General features: G+C 42.1%; 1 protein-coding gene across 1 annotated transcript in view; it reads left to right on the forward strand.

The window, feature by feature from the left end:
• TECTA (tectorin alpha) overlaps positions 1-25072 on the forward strand; it is a 122103-nt gene that overhangs the window by 83945 nt on the left and 13086 nt on the right. The window contains exons 19-24 of the mRNA XM_069946674.1: positions 2752-3353; positions 6336-6897; positions 9194-9393; positions 11817-12200; positions 21279-21565; positions 24120-24400. Coding sequence (XP_069802775.1) covers positions 2752-3353; positions 6336-6897; positions 9194-9393; positions 11817-12200; positions 21279-21565; positions 24120-24400 — 2316 coding nt within the window. The remainder of the gene's footprint in view (positions 1-2751; positions 3354-6335; positions 6898-9193; positions 9394-11816; positions 12201-21278; positions 21566-24119; positions 24401-25072) is intronic.

Below are 25072 nucleotides of genomic sequence, written 5' to 3' on the forward strand. Positions count from 1 at the left end.
TTAAAGCGACTCTGTACCCACAATCTACGCCCCACCCCAAACCACTTGTACCTTCAGATAGCTGCTTTTAATCCAAGATCTGTCTTGGGGTCCGTTCGGCAGGTGATGCAGGTATTGTCTTAAAAAAAACTTTTAAACTTGCAGCCCTGTGTCAAATTGGCGTAGCCTACAGTGTATGTGCCCTAGGCCTGCACCGCCTTTTCCCTGCCCTCCTCAACATTAGGAATGCCCTGGGGCGGATTTCTCTTAGTCATCACTTGTCTGAACAGTGCACATGTGCCTTAACAATCCAACACATGTGCAGTGTTTAGACAAGTGATGAATAGGAGAAATCCTGGCAGTGGCATTCCTAATAATGAGGAGGGTGGGGAGGAGGGACAGAGAGGTGGTGCAGGCCTAAGGCACAGGTATTCTAGGCCACGCCAATTTGACACAGGGCTGCAAGTTTAAAAGTTGTTTTTTAGGACAATAACTGCATCACCTGCTAAACGGACCCCAGGACAGATCTTGGATTCAAAATAGCTATGCAATGGTAAAAGCGGTTTGGGGAGGCAGATTTTGGGTACAGAGTCACCAGGACTAAAGCACCAGGAAACATCTAAGCATCCAGGGTCAAATAAAAAAGAATGTGCTTAGGCGCAAATTACATCACTGAGTGTTTAAACCCTAGACGACCTAGGACGTACCAGTACGCCCTGGAAGTCTGTGCCCAGACAACCCTAGACGTACCGGTACGTCCTGAGCTATGAAGCGCGCTCCAGAGCGGAGCGCGCTTCATAGCAGGTGGTGGCCGGCTGTAGTGAGCAGTGACCAGCTGGCGCCTCACCGTTAATGACACGCTGCAGCGATTGCGCTGCAGCGTGTCATTAACTCCTTAAATGCCGCGGCAGCGTTTAAGTGTAAGTGACAGGGGGTTTCCTCTGTCACTTACCGATTGGGACCCCGGCAGTGTGACGGACTGCCGGAGGTCTCTCACCTGCCTCCGTGCGGTCCGATCGTTGATCTGCTCACTGAGCCTGCACAGGCAGGCTCAATAAGCAGATCACCTATCACACTGATAAATGCTATGCCTATGGCATAGCAATGATCAGTGTATGTAATCAAACAACTGTATGTGAAAGTCCCCCAAAAAGACTTAAAATGTGTAAAAAAAAAAAAGTAAAAATCACTAATACACTACCCCAAAACCCCTCCCTAAATAAAAGTTTAAAGGGTTTATCCAGCACTCTAAAAACATGGCCACTTTTCCCCCTACTGTTTTCTCCAGTTCGGGTGCAGTTTGCAATTAAGCCCAATTTACTTCAATGGAACTGAGTTTCAAAACCGCACCCAAACTGGAGACAACAGTAGGGGGAAAGTGGCCATGTTTTTGTAGCGCTGGATAACCCCTTTTAATCACCCCCCTTTCCCATTATATAAATAAAACATATAAAAATAAATAAATAAATAAATAAACATATAATATACCGTAGCGTGTGTAATTGTTCAATCTATTAAAATATAACAAGCGTCATTGCGAACAGCGAACAGCGTAGACGAAAAAAGGGGAAAAAAGTGCGCGGATTACTGATTTTATGTTACATTATATATAAAAAAAATTAAGAAAAAGTGATCAGAACGTCCGATCTTTACAAATTTGGTATTAATAAAAACTAGAGATCATGGCGGAAAAAATGAAACCCCATACAGCCCCGTAGGTGAAAAAATAAAACTGTTAATAGGCCCATTTTATTAATAATTAATTGCCAAAAAAAAGGATTTTATTAAAAAAAAATAGAGAATCTGTGTAAACCTGCATATGGTTGTGTTCGGACTGACCTATAGAATAATGGTATCATGTCGCTTTTACCATATAGTGAATTACGTAAACACAGGAACCCCCCAAACGTTACCATATTGCATTCTTTTTTACGATTTCACCTATTTATATCTTCATAAATAATATATTTGGGATTCCGTCATACATGTTATGGTAAAATGAAAGACACCATTACAAAGTACAACTATTCCTGTAAAAAACAAGCCCTTACATGGCCTTGTAGATAGAAAACTGAAAGTGCTAGAGCTCTTAGAAGGAGAGGAGGGAAAAACGAAAGCGCAAAGATCAAAATTTGCGCGGTCCACTGGGTCATTTTGGGCCTGGTCCTCAAAGGGTTAAACGGCTACTCCTGTTAAAATCTTTTTCTTTCAAATCAACTGATTTCAAAAGTTATACAGATTTGTAATTTACCTCTATTTAAAAATTGTGTCTTCCCATAATTATCAGCTGCTGTATGTCCTGCAGAAAGTAGTGTTTTATTTTCAGTCTGACACAGTGCTCTCTGCTGCCATCTCTGTCCAAGACAGGAACTGTCCAGAGCAGGAGAGGTTTTCTGTGGGGATTTGCTGCTGCTTTGAACAGTTCTTGTCTTGGACAGAGATGTTAGCAGAGAACACCGTGTCAGTCTGAAAAGAAAACACAATTTCATGCAGGACATGCAGCAGCTGATATATACTGGAAGACTTGGGTTTTTAAAATAGATGTAAATTACAAATCTATATAACTTTCTGAAACCAGTTAATATGAGAGAAAAAGTTTAAATTGTTGTTTTTGTAAACACATTGGCGCAGACACATTGGCGCTGCTCACAAAAGAGAATTTTGTTTAAGTAAAAGATTCCTCGATAGCATTAACAATGATTGTATAATGGTTACTATATTACAAAACTAAGAAATATTATTAATTCAATTCAATGTACTACAATGTTTCAGCTCTCATGTGCCCAGAGAACAGCCATTTTGAGGAATGCATCACCTGCTCAGAAACCTGTGAAACGCTAGCCACAGGCCCAGTCTGCTCGGATAGTTGTACGGAAGGATGTCAGTGTGATGAAGGATTCGCTTTGCAGGGGTCTCGGTGTGTTCCAAAGAGTGAGTGCGGCTGTAATTTTGAGGGCCACCAGGTTTCAACGAATGAGACTTTTTGGATTGACCTGGATTGCAAATCCCTTTGTTACTGTAATGGGTCAGACAACAGTGTGTACTGTGAGACAACGCCCTGCAAGGATGAAGAGTACTGCATGGAAGATAATGGGCTTTACTACTGCCAGCCGCGTACAGACGCATCGTGTATTGTCTCAGGGTACGGACATTATCTCACATTTGATGGACTCCCATTCGATTTCCAGAGCAGCTGTTCCCTCATTCTTTGCACCACAGTTACTAATGCCAAAGCGGATACTGTGCCAAGATTCACAGTTACTGCGAAGAATGAGGACAGAGATGCTTCTCTCGCACTGTGGGTAAAGCAAGTGGAGGTAGAGGTTTACAATTATAACATTGTCATCTATCGTGCATACAAACACACCGTCCTGGTAAGTGAAATTTAGATTTTTAGAGTATTTGCTTCTTAAAGTGACTGTACCACCAGGCCCAGGCTGAAGCACTGGAGGCAGGCTGACCCACCCTTAGTGGGAGGAAACCCTAGCCCCTCTATGATAGGGTTTCATTGATTCTAATGGAGTCACGTCATGGAGGGGCTGGAGTTTCTTCCCACTAAGGGTGGGTCAGCCCGCCTCCAGTGCTTCAGCCTGGGCCTGGTGGTACAGTCACTTTAAGGGGTTGTTCACACTACAGAATTTGCGTGGAAATTCAAGCGCAGTCTGCCCCTTAATAGGGTTGTACCACGAGTTGGTGTAACCTGTTTGACATTGAAATTAGTTACACTATTATATGTTCAGAAGGAATCTGTCTTGACTTCTTGCTATTAGAATCCCCCCCCCCCCCCCCCGACTCCCCGAAAGAGGTTGATTTTATCATGAACAAGTTACAGACAGTATTATGTCCTAGGGCTGCATTGACAACTCTGCTGGATGTAATTGGAAATAGGCAACTGTATTGTTGTCAGGCTTATGCTGAACAGCTTATGCTTGTGAGTAGAGATGAGCGAGTAGTGAAATATTCGACTTTAAAGAATTTGAATCGAATAAGCACCGATTTTCCACTATTCGAACGAGTATTTGTTCCCATTATAGTCTTGGAAATCAAAATTCGACCACTTGGAGGTCACCAAGTCCCCCATGAAACCTCCCTAAACGATGCAAACACCTCCAGAATGACACTGGGACATTAGGGGGAGCATGCCTGGGTGCATCCAACACCCCAAAATAGCAGTATAATGCCACTCTCTGCAGTTGCGAAGTAATATTTGCAAACGCTTTACGAACATTTATGGCAATGTTCACACATTTCGTTCGTATTTCTTGTGCAGTGTTACATACATGATTCCAATGTGCGTCCGCAGAGCGTCATGTTATTTGCGCGTATCACGCATAATGCTGTACGAATCTTACTGGAACAGTATGTATGACGTGTCTTTTTCTGGGCTTCTGGAACAGTATGTATGACGTGCCTTTTTCTGGGCTTCTGGAACAGTATGTATGACGTGCCTTTTTCTGGGCTTCTGGAACAGTATGTATGACGTGCCTTTTTCTGGGCTTCTGGAACAGTATGTATGACGTGCCTTTTTCTGGGCTTCTGGAACAGTATGTATGACGTGCCTTTTTCTGGGCTACTGGAACAATATGTATCACGTGCCTTTTACTGGGCTACTGAAACAGTATATATCAAGTGCCCTTAGTGAGCTACTGGAACAATATGTATAATGTGCCCTTAGTGGTGTTAAACAGGGACACTATAAGTCACTTGTACACACAGGGTACTGGAATGAATACACCTGCTGATGCTGATGCTGCTGTTATATCATCTATTTCTCAGCACTGAGAAGTGCTTTGGATTTAGAGATGACTTTTCCGCTGTATCTTAGCCCTGAAAAGGACTTTTGGGTTCTGTAGTGAGCCTGCCTAACCAAAACGCTACTAAAACCTCTCCCTGCTGCAAGATCTTTCCCTGGCTAGGTTGAAAGCGCATCTGCGGTCGAGAGGTGGGAGCCAAGTATTTAAGATTCGAGGTCATGTGGTTCAGCCATCCAATGTGGGTAGACGCCGTTTTCGCGCTGTGTGCGTACTCCCAGGGTCCCTCACGGCCTCTTTGCATGGTCATTGGATTAAAAAAAGCGCCAATTGCGATGGGAGGGCTTTCGAATGTTTCCCGTGTATTCGCCTCACTACTCGATTGAATTCAAATCTTTCGAATACCGCAATATTCGATCGAATACCTACTCGATCGAATCGTATTCGCTCATCTCTACTTGTGAGCAGTGAGACTATGCCTAACGTCATTGTAGTTGTCCTAGGTGGCTTTCACTTAAATATTACTTTTTATTGCTGCTCTAAGGTAGGTTTAGCTGCTGTTTTAACCATAAAGTGACTGCTTCTCAATTTAAAAAATGTGTGAACATAACCTATATTTGTCCTATTGTGTTGGGCTGTGTACCCTGTAAAGGCTCTGTGCATGAGCCTTAACCAGAGCCATAGAGCTCTGTGTATAAGCTTTAAAGGGAAACTGTCACCCCAAGACCCGGGGCAGAGCCCGCCCAAACCACCCCCCGGTAGAGCCCCCCATCCTTACCCCCTCCTGCCAGTCCTTGCTTCAGTGATTTCCTATGGACTCATCTCTTCTCATTTACACATCGAGCACGCATACCACCGGGCGGCGATTTCTCCAGAGCGAGATTGGCTCCTGGATCGGGACCATCAGAAGCAGGTAAGTATCGGGGGCTCTACCCTGGGTGCCAGGGGGACAGGTTCCCTTTAAATAGGGTTGCCGAGTTATAGGTCACGTGTCAACCTGCAGCTTTATTCAAAACAAAGTCGGGGTGCCATTCTAGAGATGCCCCTGCCATCCACAAGATGGGGGACACGTAAAAATAATTTGTCAAACCCCTTTAAGTGATATACTGTATATAGCTCTCTCCAGAACTGGATGCTTTAGGTCTTATCCTTAATTTACTAGCACCGTTGTTATTTATCCATTCATTGTAATGTCATCATGCCAACACTTTATTATAATACATAGACATGGTAAATTATATAAATCGGTTTATAACAGAGAAAACCCACAAAATACACATATAACACTTCATAAAGAATAACAATAAGTCTGTTAAATCTGTGATTGTAAGACCCCAGAATAGAAGGTGAACAGTGAAATGTAAACTATGAAAGCCTCAAACATGAACTATATGGCTGCTAACCTACATATGACATAGTCAAAACTCAGATCAGCCTATAATGCAATGCTTTTGGTTTACTTGTCTTTACGCGTGCTTATAATGGCTTTGAGTATCATAAAATTCATATTACTGGATCTACAACTTTAGTCACATGAATTAATACCCTTCCTTTGAAACATAGCCTATTGAATGTTTCCTTTATTATGTGCCCTTCTTTTGGCAGGTCAATAATGAAAGGTTGTATTTGCCCCTCAAGTTAAGTCATGGAAAAGTCAATATTTTTGCCTTTGGTTTTCATATCGTTATTGAAACCGAGTTTGGCCTAAAGGTTGTATATGACTGGAAGACCTTCCTCTCCGTAACAATCCCACGTTACATGCAAAACAGCACATACGGCCTTTGTGGAAGGTACAATGGCAACATGGAAGATGACCTACAGACTTCTAGTGGCTTCATAAGTATGAATGTCAATGAGTTTGGCCACAGTTGGGTTAAAAGAGACACCTTCTGCCAGGTTGGTTGTGGCGATAGATGTCCAACCTGCACAAAGGTGGATGGTTTCTGGAAAGCTCAACAGCTTTGTAGCTTTATTCCCAACAGAAATGGGGTATTTGCCAAGTGTCATAGCAAAGTAAATCCCAGGTTTTTCTTCAAAAATTGCTTGTTTGACTCATGCATTGACGGAGGTGCTGTGGAGACTGCTTGCAGCTGGCTGCAGAACTACGCCAGTACCTGCCAGACTCAAGGAATCGCTGTCACTGGTTGGAGGAACCACACATCTTGTTGTAAGTGTTAGTTTTCTTAAGGTTCAGTAAATGACAAGTTAGAATTATCAATTATCAATGGATATTATTGCAACTGGTCACATGGTCATCAAATAAAATCTCTAGTATGTGCAAATGCAATCCCATAGCTACAAATAGGAAACATGTTCTGTCTCTCCTGACTTCCCTATACATAGAACAAATTTGAAGAGAATTCAGCATTGCAGTATACTTTATGTACAAGAACACTACTGTGTTGAAGAATAAAGCAATGCTTGGGATTGTTTACTGTTGCTTCCGTGGTCTTCTGGTATCTTTAAAGGGGTAGTGCAGCGCTAAACAATTATTCACTAAATAACACACATTACAAAGTTATACAACTTTGTAATGTATGTTATGTTAGTGTTCCCCCACCCACGCCAGACCCGGAAGTGTAGTGCTCTATACTCACCTGATTCGTGTCGACCCCCGTCCGCCATCTTGTGACAATGATGTCATCTTCGGGAGGCCGGCTGGACTGCACCAGCCCTCCTTCTTGCCGCCCCACCCCCCCTTCTGCGGCGTCATCAGCTGCTCAGCCGCGATTGGCTGAGCACAGTTATGCTCAGCCAATCGCGGCTGAGCAGCTGATGATGCATCAGAGGGGGGCCGGCACGAGGGCCGGCCTCCCGAAGATTACATCATTGTCCCATGATGGCGGACAGGGATCGACACGAATCAGGTGAGTATAGAGCACTACACTTCCGGGTCTGGTATGGGTGGGGGGAACACGGGGAAGGTTGTAAAACTTTGTAATGTGTGTTATTTAGTGAATAATTGTTTAGCTCCGCACTACCCCTTTAATTATGAAAGCCTTAAAGGGGTATTCCAGGAAAAATTTACTTTTGCCCTATCCACATGCGTCCCCTATCCAACATGCGTCTTCAAAAAGCATACTCTCGTGGATTGAAACATTGCACATTTTACCATGTTATGCAATAAAATCTTGAAGGTTTTTGCACTATTATACTGTAGATGCAGTTAGATTTCCTCGTTCTGATATGTCACAGAGACATGTCAAAAGATTTGATCTATCTTGGTCTGGGTGTTCAGATCTCCACTGAATGTTAGAATGGGAAGAAGCACTTAACTGAGCGCTTCAACTATCTGCCTATACACTAAAGAAATTGGATCCCACTCAGGGGGAAAAAAATAAAGAGGTACCAAATCAATCAATATACACTTAAAAAAATATATACCACCCCCCCCCCCCCAAAAAAAAATTAAATAAATAAATAAAAATCAAATGTCATTAGCAAAAGTTTATATTTTTATTGAATTAATTCATCACAAATATATAAAATCATGTAGTAATGTATTTAATGTGAGGAGAAGAGGAAAACACAAGTACAATGGAAAAGAGCCAACAAATTTCACTGGATACGCAGATAAGTACAGTATTTTCCTGTGTATAAGACTACTTTTTAACCCAGGAAAATCTTCTCAAAAGTCAGGGGTCGTCTTATACGACGGGTGTCGACTTATAGGGCCGGTGCTGAAAAACTTTGGAACCGGACTGGAAAATCTGCGGTCACAGCTTTTGGTAGAGGGAGCTCAATGACGGACGCATCCCTGCCATATGTGGCGACCATATGAAGGGCAGAGCAAGCTGCAGGCATCCCGGCTATTGGAAAAAGAGATACAGTAGAGTGTGCCCAGCAAAACACACCTCTTTCACCCATCTGGCGCCCTTGTATCCTATCAGTATTACTGTACCTCCTTTTCTGCCTCTCAGATCTCGCTGCTGTCTGATGTTTATTAATTTTTATTTGGTGTGGGTTGGAAGAGGGGTAGTCTTATACAGAAAGTATATCCTAAGCTCTATATTTTAACTGGAAAAGTTGGGGGTCGTCTTATACGCCGGAAAATACGTATATTGCATAGAGCTGGACACTATATACACCAAAAGCATAATACTATTTGGGCTAAAAAAGTGCAAAAGCAAAGACAATATATTGGTAAACTAGCAGCACCATTATATTGTCTTTGATTTTCCACTTTTAATTTTAGCCCAAATAGTATGGCTCTTTTCCATTTTACTTGTGTTTTCCTCTTCTCCTCACATTGACTACATGATTGTATATATTTGCGATGAATTAATTCAATAAAATTATATATTTTTGCTAATTAAGTTTGATATGTTTTTGGGGGGTATATAGCTATCTGCCTATGTCTACAGCTCTGAGCATGATATAGAGCTGATAGATTCCATTTAACTGTGAGTTTTCTTTTCACCTATGTACAGTATTAAGTAGGATGTTGTCTTTCTTACCTGCAGATGTGACATGCCCTGCATACAGTCACTATGAGAGCTGTGTCAGTGTGTGTCAGCCCCGCTGTGCCGCTATCCGACTCAAAAGTGACTGTAATCATTACTGTGTAGAAGGTTGTCAGTGTGATCCTGGGTACGTTTTGAATGGAAAAAGCTGTATTCTTCCTCATAACTGTGGCTGTTATGCTGATGGAAAATACTATGAGGTAAGGGCATCCATCTTTCTTTATTAAATTTATATTTAAAAAAAATGTTGAATGCAAGGTGAGGGCAGAAATTATACTGGTAAAAGGCATCGCAACAGCTCTATAGTTGCCTATAAATTTTATCCTAAACAAGAAATCGACAGCACCCACTGTATGTTTTCCCGATTCATTCCTTATTGAAAAAAGTTCATTTCACAATTTTTCGGCACAAGCTACACATACAATTTGCAGGTGTAAATTACTTTGCATTTTGCATGTGGACAGGGAGTTATGCACTAAATTAGTAGACACCTGATGTAGAAAGTACATTGCGGCATCATTCACATTAATCAGCCATATTAAGGACTTTCTCATGACACCACCCGAACCTGGGCAACTTATATAGTGCTCTGTATGTATAAACACAGTCCAATCCAATGCCAGAAATAAAGTACTTCGGCACTCACCAAACACGATGCATAAAGTGATTTAATCCAAATTCATGGTCACAGATGCAAACAGGCTACTGTTGTTTCACGCCATGATGCACTGTGAAACGATCGTAGTCTGTTTGTTTGCATCTGTGCCGTAGAAATGTATTTCTCGCATTGGACTAAAATAGTAGATGATGCAAAAAAAAATTGCATCCTCAACAATGCAGTCAGCATGTAGGACAAACAATAGTAAATTCTTCCCATAATGGATATAGACAGGAAAACGTACATTTACAGTTGGAGTCTAGAATCTGATTTTCTTTTGTTTGTGCAAAATGTTCTTTTCTACCTGAATATGTAATAATAACCTATTACAGCCCAAAGCCTCAGAAGCTCCAAAACATTTAACCAATGAAAATGTAAAGGCCCAGAACCTCTTCTTAAATATGGCCCCTAATGGGTCTTCTACTCAATGATATTCCATAAAAATAAAAGCAGCGAGACCTCAACCAATCAAAGCTTTTGACATGTCCCTGTGACATAAGCAAAGTACAGAAGTCCAACGGCATCCGTTGGTAGAAGTGTTTTTTTTTATGTGCCTGTTGTGAAATAAAAGTTTGAAGCTACTTCTAGGTACTGATGCTGATGGACTTGTCTCCTATGCCTATGTACTGACACCCAGGGCCGTATTAACAGCTGCTGCTGCACTAGGCACTAAACCTAAAGACCTTGGGGGAGCGTGGTTTTGGCCACATGCATTTCTCTACATGTAGAAACATTTGTCTGAAGCGCGTTTTTCATGGTTTTTAACTGCTTAAAACATAAACAAATTTCCACATTGAATTAATGATTAGAGCCGCCTGCACCATACTGTGACTGGATAACACCACCTCACCAGACCTGACCAATATACCACCATCCTCTGACTGGATAACATCGCCACACCAGACCTGACCAATATCACTATACTGTGACTGGATAACACCACCAAACCAGACCTGACCAATAGCACCATACTCTGACTGGATAACACCGCCACACCAGACCTGACCAATATCACTATACTGTGACTGGATAACACCACCAAACCAGACCTGACCAATAGCACCATACTCTGACTGGATAACAGCCACACCAGACCTGAGCAATACCACCATACTGTGACTGGATAACACCACCAAACCAGACCTGACCAATAGCACCATACTCTGACTGGATAACACAGCCACACCAGACCTGAGCAATACCACCATACTGTGACTGGATAACACCGCCACACCAGACCTGACCAATATCACTATACTGTGACTGGATAACACCGCCATACCAGACCTGACCAATAGCACCATACTGTGACTGGATAACACAGCCACACCAGACCTGAGCAATACCACCATACTGTGACTGGATAACGCCACCATACCAGACCTGACCAATACCGCCATACTGTGACTGTAACATGAATTACAGCTGACACATTCCCTTTAAGGGTTTTACACTGAGCAAAACAGGTGGAACAGATTCCCATTAAGGGTATGTTTCCACTGAGCAAAACAGGTGGAATTCAGTGTCGGAGCTCCTCACCGCAGAACCCCGTCTGCCTCAGTGTCACACAGTGACTGTATGGGATGGCTCACGGACCCTTGCTCCCGTCGCTCTCCGCTCAAAGAAATGACATGTCAATTGGAGAGCAATGTCAATTGGAGAGTGGAGAGCAATGGAAGCGGAGGCGCACAAGCCCTTTCATAGAGACACTGTGTGGCACTGAGGCAGATGAGATTCCGCGGCAAAGAGCTCCGACACTGAATTCCACCTGTTTTACTGTGTAAACATACCCTTAAAGGGAATCTGTTCCACCTTTTTTGCTCAGTGTGAACAGGCCCTTATAATGAAAGATTGAGTGACCATAAATACTGAACTATCTTTCTACTGTATCTATTGGATGTAGAAATATGGGAAATCATGTAACTAATTTTTGGAAGCTAATCTGTTTTTTTCTGATGTCCTCAGCCTAAGCAGTTATTCTGGAACAGTGACTGTACTAGACGTTGCCGCTGCTTTGGAAGGAACCTCATCCAGTGTGATCCAAGGCATTGCAAGTCAGATGAAGAATGTGCTCTAAGGAACGGAGTACGGGGCTGCTTTAGCAAGAAAAGCTCTTACTGTATTGCGGCAGGAGGCGGCGTCTTTAGGACTTTTGATGGGGCATTTCTCCGTTTTCCAGCAAACTGCGCATTTGTACTATCCACTATTTGCCAAAAACTCCCAGATATCTCCTTCCAGCTGATTATTAACTTTGACAAATGGTCTTCACCCAACTTGACTGTCATATCGCCGGTTTACTTTTACATTAATGAAGAACAAATCCTCATCAATGACCGAAATACTGTTAAGGTAATAATTTTTGTCACCAATTGTGTATTCATAAATTGTCCTCTGAGACAGCACAATGCATATATTTGTTGTTTACACATTGCTATTATTCTCCTTTATTTCTACACTGGTGATAGGTGAGAGGTTAACCTCACCAATAGAGATGAGCGCAACATGAGCATGCTTGCGTCTGATTGTTCAGCATTTTAATACCGGTGGCTGAAGAAGTTGGATGCAGCCCTAAGGAATGCAGGAAACCAAGCATACAGCCTATGGCTATGCTTACACAATGTATTTTTTTATGACAAGAACAATAAAACAACGGCCGTTCTTGTCATAAAAAGATGTGTTGCATTGAAGTCAACGCAAACCATCTAAATTATTTCCAGCCGTTGTTACATAGTTAATACGGTTGAAAAAAGACACATGTCCATCAAGTTCAACCAAGGAGGGGATGGATACAGGGAAGGGGGAGGGGTGATAGGTTCTATACATATGCATTTATATTATTTTGCTCTAAGAACTTGTCTAGGCCGGTTTTGAAGCCCTCTACTGTTTTTGCTGTGACCAGATCCTGTGGTAGACTGTTCCACAGATTCACAGTTCTCATGGTAAAGAAGGCTTGTCGCCTCCGGAGATTGAACCTTTTTTTCTCCAGGCGGAGGCAGTGCCCTCTTGTCCTTTGAGGGGGTTTTACCTGGAACATCTTTTCCCCATATCTCTTGTAGGGGCCATTTATATATTTAAATAAGTTAATCATATCTCCCCTTAAACGTCTCTTCTCCAGACTAAACAAATGTAATTCTTTTAATCTCTCCTCATAACTAAGATGCTCCATTCCCCTTATTAGTTTAGTTGCCCGTCTTTGTACCCTCTCCAGCTCTAGAACATCCTTTTTATGAATCGGGTTCCAAAACTGGACGGCATACTCCAGATGGGGCCGCACCAAAGCTTTATAAAGCGGTAATATTATATCCCTGTCCCGTGAGTCCATGCCTGTTTTAATGCATGACAATATCCTGCTGGCCTTAGAAGCAGCTGACTGACATTGTGTACTGTTCTGTAGTCTATTATCTACAAGTACACCCAGATCCTTCTCTATCAGTGACTCTCCCAGAGTAACTCCCCCTAGGACATATGATGCATGTGGGTTATTAGTACCCAGGTGCATAACTTTACATTTATCCACATTGAACCTCATTTGCCAAGTGGACGCCCAAACACTCAGTGTGTCTAAGTCATCCTGTAACATCTGCACATCCTCCATAGACTGTACTGTACTACAAAGCTTGGTGTCATCTGCAAAGATAGAAACATTGCTGTTAATTCCATTCTCAATATCATTAATAAACAAGTTAAACAGAAGAGGGCCCAGTACTGACCCTTGGGGTACACCACTTATTACCGGGGACCATTCGGAGTAGGAATCATTGACCACCACTCTCTGGGTACGATTATTAAGCCAGTTTTCAATCCAGTTACACATTAAATTTTCCAAACCAATAGACTTTAACTTACCCATCAGACGTCCATGAGGAACTGTGTCAAACGCTTTTGCAAAATCCAGGTACACTATATCCACAGCCGCACCGCCATCCAGGCTTCTACTTACCTCTTCATAGAAACATATTAGGTTGGTTTGACAGCTTCTGTCCTTAGTAAAACCATGCTGGTTATCACTTATAATACTATTAGCCACTACATATTCCTGGATGTAGTCCCTTATAAGCCCCTCAAATAGTTTCCCCACAATGGACGTTAAGCTTACGGGTCTATAGTTACCTGGGGAAGTTCGAGAGCCCTTTTTGAAGATCGGCACTACATTTGCCTTACGCCAGTCCCTCGGCACAATACCAGTAAGCAAAGAATCACGGAATATTTCATACAAGGGTAGAAAAATTACAGAACTGAGTTCCCTAAGAACTCTGGGGTGCAATCCATCAGGCCCTGGAGCTTTGGTTACATTGAGTTTGTTTAATTTATCTTGGACCATATCTATAGTAAACCAGTTCAGTACATTACATGTGTTAGCAGCACTGGCCCCACCCACCTCAGTACTGGCCCCACCCACCACAGCTCCATCCTCTTTTGTATATACAGAACTGAAGAACCCATTAAGTAACTCAGCTTTCTCCTGATCCCCAGTTATTAATTCCCCGTCGCCATTATTTAGGGGTCCTACATGCTCTGACCTTGGTTTTTTTGCATTAATATATTTGAAGAATTTTTTGGGGTTTCTTTTGCTTTCTATAGCTACCTGCCTTTCATTGTGAATTTTTGCTGCTTTTATTACATTTTTACAGGTTTTGTTGACTTCTTTGTAATGTTTAAATGCTACAGCTGACCCCTCTGATTTATATTTTTTGAATGCCCCTTTTTTCTCATTTATAGCCCTTCTAACCTCGGTTGTAAGCCATGTGGGATTGGATTTTAACCGTTTATATTTGTTACCCATAGGAATATATTTGGCAGTACAGTTATTTAATGTGGATTTGAAGATTTCCCATTTATTAGCTGTATCCGAATGTGACAGCAGCCGCTCCCAGTCTATGCCCTGAAGTTCTGCCCTTAACCCAGGAAAATTGGCCCTTTTAAAATTAAGAGATTTTGCCCTCCCAACATGCTTTTCTTTTCTACACTTTAAGCTAAAAGTCACTATATTGTGGTCACTATTACCCAGGTGTTCATGGACAGTGACATCCCCAACCAGCTCAGCGTTGTTAGAAATAACCAGATCCAACAAGGCATCACTTCTAGTTGGCTCCTCCACAAACTGGCCCAGAAAATTATCCTGCAGGAGGTTAAGAAATTCCCTCCCCTTTGTGGTTTTAGCTGAACCGTGACCCCAATCTATATCTGGGTAGTTGAGGTCCCCCATTATCACTACTGTTCCCTCCCGGGCAGCCCGCTCTATTTGTCTATTCAACTGGCCATCTACCTCCTCAGTAATGTTGGGGGGTCTATAGATTACACCAAGAATAATTTTTTCACTCTTTACCTCCTTCTGTAGTTCTACCCATAATGCTTCCACATCATCACAGTCATCTCCCACTATGGCATCTTTTACACTCACTTTAATATCATTTCTGACATACAGACATACTCCTCCTCCCCTTCTGCCCACCCGGTCCCTTCTGAACAACGTAAATCCCTGAATATTGACAGCCCAGTCATGTGAGGAGTCCAGCCATGTCTCAGTCACACCAACCACATCAATGGACTCCTCCAGAACCAAGGCCTCCAGCTCCCCCATCTTGCTGGCTAGACTTCTGGCATTAGTAACCATACACTTTATATTACCATCGAGTTTAACCGCTTCATTATAAGAAATGGGATTTATTACTGTGCTGTGGCTACAATCATCCTCACTGTTCATCCGCAACATATGGATCTCCCTATGCACTGCTCTTATCCTCCCCCCACAGGACCCTTCTCCTCCCTCCTCAATGTTCTGTCCCCTCTCTAACCTATCCACCACTATATTACATACTTCATTGTCCTCCCTCCACATCCCTAGTTTAAAAACCCCTCCACCCCTTCTAGGATTCTCTCCCCCAGCACAGCGGACCCCCTTCCATTAAGGTGCAAATTATCTGCGGAAAACAGTTTGTACCCCAATGAAAAGTCAGCCCAGTGCTCTAAAAACCCAAACCCTTCTCCTCTACACCATGACTTGAGCCATGCATTTAACTCCCTAAGCTCCCGCTGTCTTTCCTGCGATGCGCATGGCACAGGCAGTATTCCAGAGAATACCACCTTGGAGGTCCTTCCCTTCAACTTAGCACCTAGTTCTCTAAAATTATTTTTAATAGACCTCCACCTACCTTGTATCCTGTCATTGGTTCCCAATGAACCAATGACCAATGAAATCGATGCAGTTTTTAGTGCAGCAATGGCTGTTGTTTGACACTCATTACAACGGCCATTGTTTTTGAGTGCCAAACCATTGACATTGTTCTTGCATTGTGTGAACATGGCCTATGGCTGTATTCATGTTTTCCAAGACTCCCTAGGGCTGCATCCAAATTCTTCAGCCACTGGTATTAAAATGCTGAACAATCGGACTTATGCTGCGTTTACACGGAATGATTATCGTGCAAATTCGAATTCGAACAATAAGCGACGAGTGAGAAATTGTTCATTTAGATTTTTGAACATGTTCTCAAATTGTCGCTGGTCCTTCGCAAAAAAATTGCAGATCGTTCCGTGTAAACAGTCGTTCACCGTTTTAACCTATGTGCGAGATAGGCTTAAGCGATCGCAAAACGATCGCAAAATGATTTTTCCGTATAATATATCGTTCCGTCTAAACGCTGATCGTTATAAAAAAAATTGCTACTTTGAAATCGTTAATCGTACCATTGGCCGAATTATCGTTCCATGTAAACGCAGCATTAAGCATGCTCATGTTGTGCTCATCTCTATTCACTGATCCTCAGGATGAAGCAATGGACATTTACTATTTTTAACTTAGCACTCTATAAACCTACTCACATGTAAGTCTACTATCGAAACAAACAATGTAAGTTTTAAAGTCTGTATTACAGAAATGGAGGAAAAATTTGTTGCCTATAGGGCAAAATGTAAATCTGTATAGTTATAAGGCTATTCCCATTTTCAACTGTGTGGACAATGTCTGTGAAATCGAATGAACGCCTTTCACAATTTTGCTAAGCATGCGAAGATAAGACATTTCAGTCATAAGGCCCAATTCACACTACGGAATCTGCGCCCGAACATTCTGTGTGGAACCCCTCTGCACAGACTGCGCCGAATCTTCCCTTCTACCTTTTTGAATGGGAGGGCTCATGGATTAATTCTTTAAGCAGCTAGGCGCGGAGAGTGGAGGCGCGCAAGCCCTCCCATTCAAAAAGATAGAAGGCAGGATTTGCCGCCTAAATTCAGTGCAGAATCCTTCACGCGGACCTGATGCAGAATCCTGCCTACGATTTTGTAGTGTGAACGGGCCCTTAAATGGCACGTTATATGGAATATTTTTCTACAATGATAACAATGATTTTGTTGCTTGAACAAGAGATGCGCCCATTTAATGTACAAGTGTTAACAGGCCTCTTTGCCACTCTGGGCCAGTTTTTAGAAACTAGAATTCCTAAAGAGATTTTTGATAAACTCTCATTCAAATGATAATAGGCCTGGGTAAAGGGTCTTTACTTGTTCCCCAGATTGTTAGGGGGCTACAGGTGGGCCTCTGCCAACCAGGATATTCTAGCATTAGAATAAATCAGATAATTGACAGTAAGGACTAAACTGTCAGCAAGTTGGTTCAATGTTCATGTTAATAAATAAAAGCCCACTATGGGCACAATTTAACAGGATTGCCATAGGCAGCAGTACTTCATACGGCTTCTAGTACAATCCAAGTAGACCTAAGGGCCCTATTACACCAAAAGATTATCTGACAGATTTATCTGAGCCAAAGCCAGGAATGGAATATAAACAGAGAACAGTTAATAAAGAAAAGACTGAGATTTCTCCTCTTTTCAAATGCATTCCTGGCTTTGGCTTAAAAAAATCTGTCAGATAATCTGTTGGTGTAATAGGGCCCTAAGGCCGGAATGCTCAGAGCCCTTTAATCCAACAGATTATTTACAACAATCACTGTAGCAAAGTGTTCATTTTCATTAGTAATGGAAGCTGTAAAGGTCAGTAGAGGTATGCCAAAACTGAGCTTCTACTGTATAGTTCTGCTAGTACTGGCTCTGTTCCCGACTTGTGTCTTTTTGCCTGCTTCATAAAATAAGTTCTATAGGCTTTCTGCAAATGCATAGCCTGGGTTGGTAGCACCTCGACGAAGCAAAGTTTTGCACCCCTATGAAATTTGTACCTGGGACCATCTTTTGCCTGAAGAGGTGAGATGGGGAAAGAGGCACTTAGCCAAGTACTTCCTCTGCTCATCTGGTGATTGGTGACCACAATACAAAAATATTTAACAAAAAATATAAAAAATAAATAAATATAAAAAAATATTAATAAAAATATTTTTAAAAATTCCTGGTCATAGTTACCAATATTAATACCATGAAGCAGAATAAATCTGATTTCCTGCACCTAAACCATACAGTAATTATTTCAACATCTCCACTGGATCCTGACCTAGCTAGAATTGTGATGGAAAAGAAAAGCTGGGTGTCCTAGAGAAAGGCTTTCTGCACTATTAAATGACAGATTCTAATCACAAAGGATAAGTGTCAGAATAATGAACAGGCAAGAAAAAAAAGTGAAAATCCTCGGGCCCTTTTGAAGTCCAAATGCTAAACCCATAGAGGATCCATAGCCAGGCCTGTGGACTGGAATTCACACACAGACTGCTGCCAATTTCAGAGAATAGAGTGGATAAACACTATACTATGCCATTGTCTAGAGTTGGACGACTCTCCTCATAAATAGCTGAAAGCCATTCAACTGTCCTTGCAAACACAAGACATTGTCATTCCTGGATACATTTTAGTTATTTCACTAATTGCTCTTTCACATTGAAAATGTAGAATGTCTTGTAGAGATAAATGGAACAAATGGCCCGCTATGCATTTTTTATGATTTGTAGAAGGTAACAGTATTCGCTTCTTTACATAATACAGTGATATAGGAAACTGCCCATAATTGGGGTATGTAAACATGGCAGCATATATTGTATCCTATCCGCACCATCTAGGAGACCTTCATTTGGAGTGACAATGTTGTGCTGCACATGGAAGCAGAGGGCAGCTATAGGCATTGCAGATGTAGCCGTTGCACCCAGCAAAAGACACTTGTATTATAAGACTATGTTTACACAGTGAAATAATAACAAAATATGGCCATAATTTAGAGGTAAAAATATGCTGCATGCACACAGTACAGAATAACCTCCGGAATTAATTATGACCACCTGATTTTGCCCCCCAAAAATTGCAGTTTTCTCAAAATTACATCCGTATTTTTGTATTATTTTACTGTGTGTGCACATAGTTTAAATGGTATGTGGTAGTTATTTGCACTGGGACCCAGGACAATCTAGCTACATGTCTGTATAGAAGAACTGCAGCCTAAAAAATACTATATACCAGTACACAACATGCTACACGGCACTACAATATTTATGTAATTCAATGTTCTGTCATTGTGCCAATCTCCTATTACACTTTGGGAAGTTTTAAACAGACCCCTAGGTGCAATTACAAGCGATCGGCACTCTACGAATAGATACTGTACTAGGTGGGGAGGGGTGCAGTCCATGATGACAAGAGGCCTCCCTCTCTCTGTCTGCCTAGAAGTCTTGGTGCATCAAGTGGGTTGAAAAGTCAGGATCAGAGTAGACTGATGGAATGGGAAGTGTAGTAAACAGGTGGCACCAAGCTCCTGAGCCTGTTCTATACATGCAACAGGTGTAATCTGCCCATAGCAACCAATTACACCTTAAGGTGACTCTGTACCCACAATCTGTCCCCCTCAAACCACTTGTACCTTCGCATAGCTTCTTTTAATCCAAGATCTGTCCTGGGGTCTGTTCGGCAGGTGATGCAGTTATTGTCCTAAAAAACAACTTTTAAACTGGCAGCCCCGTGCCCAACTGCCGTGGCCTACAATATCTGTGCCCTAACTTTGCACCACCCCTCCGTCCCTCCTTCCCACCCTCTTCATCATTAGGAATGCCCCAGAACATTTTCTCCCGTCTGAACATTGCACAGGTGCCTTAACGATCTGCCTGGAGCATTCCTAATGATGAGAAGGGCAGGGAGGAGGAGGATCAGAGAGATTGTGCCAGCCTAATGCATACACAATCTAGGCCACGGCCGTTGGGCACAGGGCTGCACGTTTAAAAGTTGTTTTTTAGGACAATAACTGCTTTACCTGCCAAATGGACCGCAGGACAGATCTTGGATTTAAAGCAGCTATCCAAAGGTACAAGTGGTTTGGCGGGGGGGGGGGGGGATAGGTGTCAGATTGTGGGTACAGAGTCGCTTTTTATTGTTATTGATCAGAGCTGGTTTTAATGCTGACACCCGCTCTTATCAAGAGATAAAGCCTGGGAAAGATTGCGGCAGCGCGATCCTCTGCCCGATCGGTGGTTTAAAATGCCTAAATTTCCCATAGAAATTGGAAATTTTTATGGACTGTGCTGCTGGCTGGGGATTGCATCGTGCTGCCATAATTTTTCCCCTGCTTTATCTCTTGATCACAGCAGGTATTAGCAGTGAGACCGGCTCTGATCAATAACTTTAGACATGTCTGAAGACATGACAAAGGTCATTTTTTGTGACGGTTACGCTTTAACTTTTACCAAAGCTGAAACCTGAGCTGTGATTGGTTTCTATGGGCGTTTACACCAAAGTCTATTTTACACCTATTGATAAATCATTGTGTTTTCTTAAAGGAATTATGTTACCATTAAGTTAAAGAGATAAGTTTATTACCATAGTAGGGACCCCAGCAATCTCAACAATGTGAGCTGGAACAAACCCTTTTATTTGGATCTTCAAAACAATATCTTTTAAGCTCCATTAAAAATGACGTCCGTTATTTTAAGTCTAAGTCATTTAGCTGCCTAGCCTTCCCGTACATTATTCTAGTTTGGGTTACTAATTGGACTTTGGGTGCGGCTTAACTGAAAAGTCCATTGAATTTAATAGTATAAACAAAGAATGAACAGTGGGAAAAGAAAAACTGTTAACAACTAATAAAAAACGTCCGCTGTTTGCAAAAGACATCCGAAAATAATGATCATGTTTATTATTTTGACGTCCGCGGTAAAAACGTCCGTTATTCAATACATTATGTGCATTGGAGGTCCGTCTTTGCATTGTGTTCAATGCATTGCCATTACATTGAGTTGAATCGCGGCAAAAACTGACGTTATTTTAAATATCAAAAGTGTCCGCCTTTTCTCTATTTTTGATGTTTTGTGTGAACATAGCCATTAGAGGGGGATAGTTAATAAACAAGTCACTGCTTTCACATCTCAGCAAAAAATATACATTGATAGTTTTCACATGTTTAATGTTCACTATGGATAAGTCTTATTTCCACAATAATTTATGAAATATACTTTTTATAATGAATGACATTTAAAATTCTTGTAATCTTTTGGTAATATTATAGGTGAATGGAACACAGGTGACCGTCCCATTTGTTACTGGACTGTCCACTAAAATATACAGCATGGAGGGCTTCTTGGTGATTGACACAAGCCCTGACATTCAGATTCACTACAATGGATTTAACATCATCAAAATCTCCATCAGTGAGAGACTTCAGAACAAAGTCTGCGGCCTTTGTGGCAACTTTAATGGAGACCTAACCGATGATTATGTTACTTTAAGAGGGAAGCCTGTAGTAAGCAGCGTAGTGCTGGCGCAAAGCTGGAAAACAAATGGCATGCAAAAAAGGTTGGTTCTCTGATAAGGACATATACCATGTGGCAGAGTTGTTTGCATTGCACATAGCAGAAATGGGGTTGGCTCAGTTACTGCTTCAAACTCTTTGGCCTGGTATTATAGATTTAAAGTCAAGTCTATTAATAATATGGCAGCAAGCCCAGGCCCAACCTCCAGTCTGAGAGCTGCCGGGTCAACAGGGTAATAAGAAATGTGGTCGGGTTGGGTCTTGTAATGGTAATATGGATGGAAAATGCATTCATATTACACCCGTTTGACACTGACCTTATAGTAAAAACAAACAATACACTTGTGCTGCAATGTGGTTGTGTTATGCGGTTGGCCATATGCAGTGATTCTAAAATGCTACTGTTAACCTATATTTTTAATAGTTCCTTGTTTTTAGCAATTACACAATAATTGCTATAAAGCTAAAACTGGCCAGTATTTAAAAAAAAAAAACAAACAAAAAAAAACGCAGGTTAACAATAGCATTTTAGAAGTATTTACTGCATATGGCCGACCGCAGAGTAAGTGCAACACAACCAGATCATATTTTTATGCTTAGACTGAATAAATTGCTCAGGATTATGTCCACCTTAAGTAGACTCCTAAGCTTCAAGAAAGAAGAGTTTACCCATTTATAGCCATTGTGCAGCACTTTATCCAAATCCCGTACAGGGCTGGTCATAGGTGTATACAACCATACAACACCGGTACAGTGCTCCTAAAATTACTGGAGAGAGCAATTCCAATCCCATACCAAGTGTCTAAATCTAAAGAAATGACTACCGAAGAGAATGTGGCTTTATTCTCTAGTTTATTGATTCAGCAACTGAGTTTTATTTAGGAAACTGGTAGCGTAACTTTTATTTGCACACTGTATTATTGCTTGGGTACTATATGGTACACAAGGGGTAGGGAACCTTGGCTCTCCAGCTGTTATTGCAAAACTACAACTTCCATCATGCCTGGACAGCCAAAGCTTTAGCGAGTTGTTGTTTTGCAACAGCTGGAGAGCCAAGGTTCCCTAACCTTGTAGTACTCTATATGAGGAAGGTGTTCTACAAGGCACCATCCAACCTTTGGTTGTCCCTAATCTCAATAGCCTGTATACACACAATATCTTCCACATTAGGCTTGAATAGGACATAGCTGTAATGAAGGAAGTATAGACTGTTCTAGTATAATCACAATGAAGAGAGTGCAGCCCTCAGCTTTAGTGACTCAAAACAGACAGATGTTCGGGTGCGAAGAGTCAAATCCCTATTGATGGTCTATCCCGGATAACCTTAATAGCCTATTGAAAGGGAGAATCCAAAGTGTCTATCCTTCCTCTTCCCCTGGTTGTCCTTTTATTCTAATAACAGCGTAAGACTATAAGTAACATATATCCACATCACTCACGTATTACTAAACAATGCTTAGATGTGTTTTATGTGCACATTTTCCCTGAGTCTGACTATAGGCTCTTTTCTACCGTAACTATAGGTATATCCAGCCCTGATGACGCTAGAATAATACTGCAATAAATTATTTTACTATATCCTATACATTATAGCAGTGATTTTCAACCAGTGTGCCGCGACACATGGTCGGGTGTGCCGCGGGGAAAGTTCCCCAAACTATGGTGCCCCTGTGAAACAGGAGAAAACAATGGGGGAGAGAAACCTGGGGATGGGGAAGAAACAGGGGAGAGAAGCAGGGGGGAGAGAAACATGGGGATGGGGGAGAGAAACAGTGGAGAGAAGCAGGGGGGAGAGAAGTTTGGTGAAGAGAAGCACAGGAGAGAAGCAAGGGGGAGAGAAGCAGGGGGGAGAGAAGTATGGTGGAGAGAAGCACAGGAGAGAAGCAGGGGGGAGAGAAGCACAGGAGAGAAGCATGGGGGAGAGAAGCACAGGAGAGAAGCAGGGGGGAGAGAAGCACAGGAGAGAAGCAGGGGGGAGAGAAGCACGGGGGAGAAGCAGGGGGGAGAGAAACATGGGGATGGGGGAGAGAAACAGCGGAGAGGAGCAGGGGGGAGAGAAGTTTGGTGGAGAGAAGCACAGGAGAGAAGCATTGGGGAGAGAAGCACAGGAGAGAAGCAGGGGGGAGAGAAGTATGGTGGAGAGAAGCAGGGGGGAGAGAAGCATGGGGGAGAGAAGCACAGGAGAGAAGCAGGGGGAGAGAAGCACAGGAGAAAAGCAGGGGGGAGAGAAGCACAGGAGAGAAGCAGGGGGGAGAAGTATAGTGGAGAGAAGCACAGGAGAGAAGTAGGGGGGAGAAGTATGGTCGAGAGAAGCACAGGGGGGAGAAGAAAAAAGGCCCAGGTTTCACACTGAGTGAGTATAAATACATTTAGAATCTATATTATTAACTACTGTATATGTATAATATGTACTGTTTTAGTGTCATTTTGTGCCATTTTGGTTGGTGGTGTGCCCCGGGATTTTTTAAGTATAAAAAGTTTGCCGTGGCTCAAAAAAGGTTGAAAATCACTGCATTATAGCACGCAAACACAACAATCACAAACGTAAAAAATCATTGCCGTAGTAAGCATTGTTAATGGAGATACATTGTTTTTCAGCTGCAATGAGCTTCAGTACTCTCAGTATGCCTCTACTTGTGACAATGTCCAAATCCAGAAGCTTCAAAGTGATGGATACTGCCTCAAACTGACCGACATGAAAGGCTTCTTCCAGCCATGTTATGGTCTGCTGGATCCAGTTCCTTTTTATGAATCTTGTTTTCTGGATGGATGCTACAATAATAAGAAGATTCAGCTATGTGGTTCATTAGCTGCCTATGGAGAAGCTTGCAGATCATTCGGAATTCTAAGTACAGAGTGGATTGAGAAGGAGAATTGCTGTAAGTCTGAGGGATATTGCCAGTTATGTTTCTATGCCAGTTGGAAATGCCTTTCATATCTCATATTATTTGTGGCAAGTCACATATTTAAATGCTATTTGCATTAATATCTGTGTATTGCAATGGCTGTCATCCAGGATTTTAATCTTGGTTCAATGATGCAACATTTATGAAATGTGTGAAATTAGCCTTAAAAGTCTGATATACTGGGAAACAATAATTGATGAAGGATGCTGATGAAGAACAGGAGAAAATCCTGGAATAGCCAATAAGCATGGACACCCTATTCTGGGCAGCAGTAATAAATATTTTAAAGTGAAATGTACCATCAGGTACATTTGCTTTAAGTATTACCCATGTATAGAATGGTGCCGGTGTCGCGGTCCTTTAGAATCATAAGAATTAGAATAATTGGAGCCGCGTCATAGAGGGGCGGGGGTTTCCTCCCACAGGGGAGGCCTGCCCTTCTGCGGTGCTTCACCCCCGGCCCGGTACCCATGAATAGAAAGACGCCGTACCCGATAACCGGTGTCGTTCTATACATGAGTAATACTTAAAATGGATGTACCTTATTAGTTATGCACAGGCATATATATATATACAGATTGGCTGTAAGCTTTCTATTTCAATAGGATCAGTCAACTGTCTAGGCAAAGCCGGACAGACACAACG

This window comes from Dendropsophus ebraccatus, chromosome 12, assembly GCF_027789765.1.
Source record: "Dendropsophus ebraccatus isolate aDenEbr1 chromosome 12, aDenEbr1.pat, whole genome shotgun sequence".
Classification (NCBI taxonomy): Eukaryota; Metazoa; Chordata; class Amphibia; order Anura; family Hylidae; genus Dendropsophus; species Dendropsophus ebraccatus.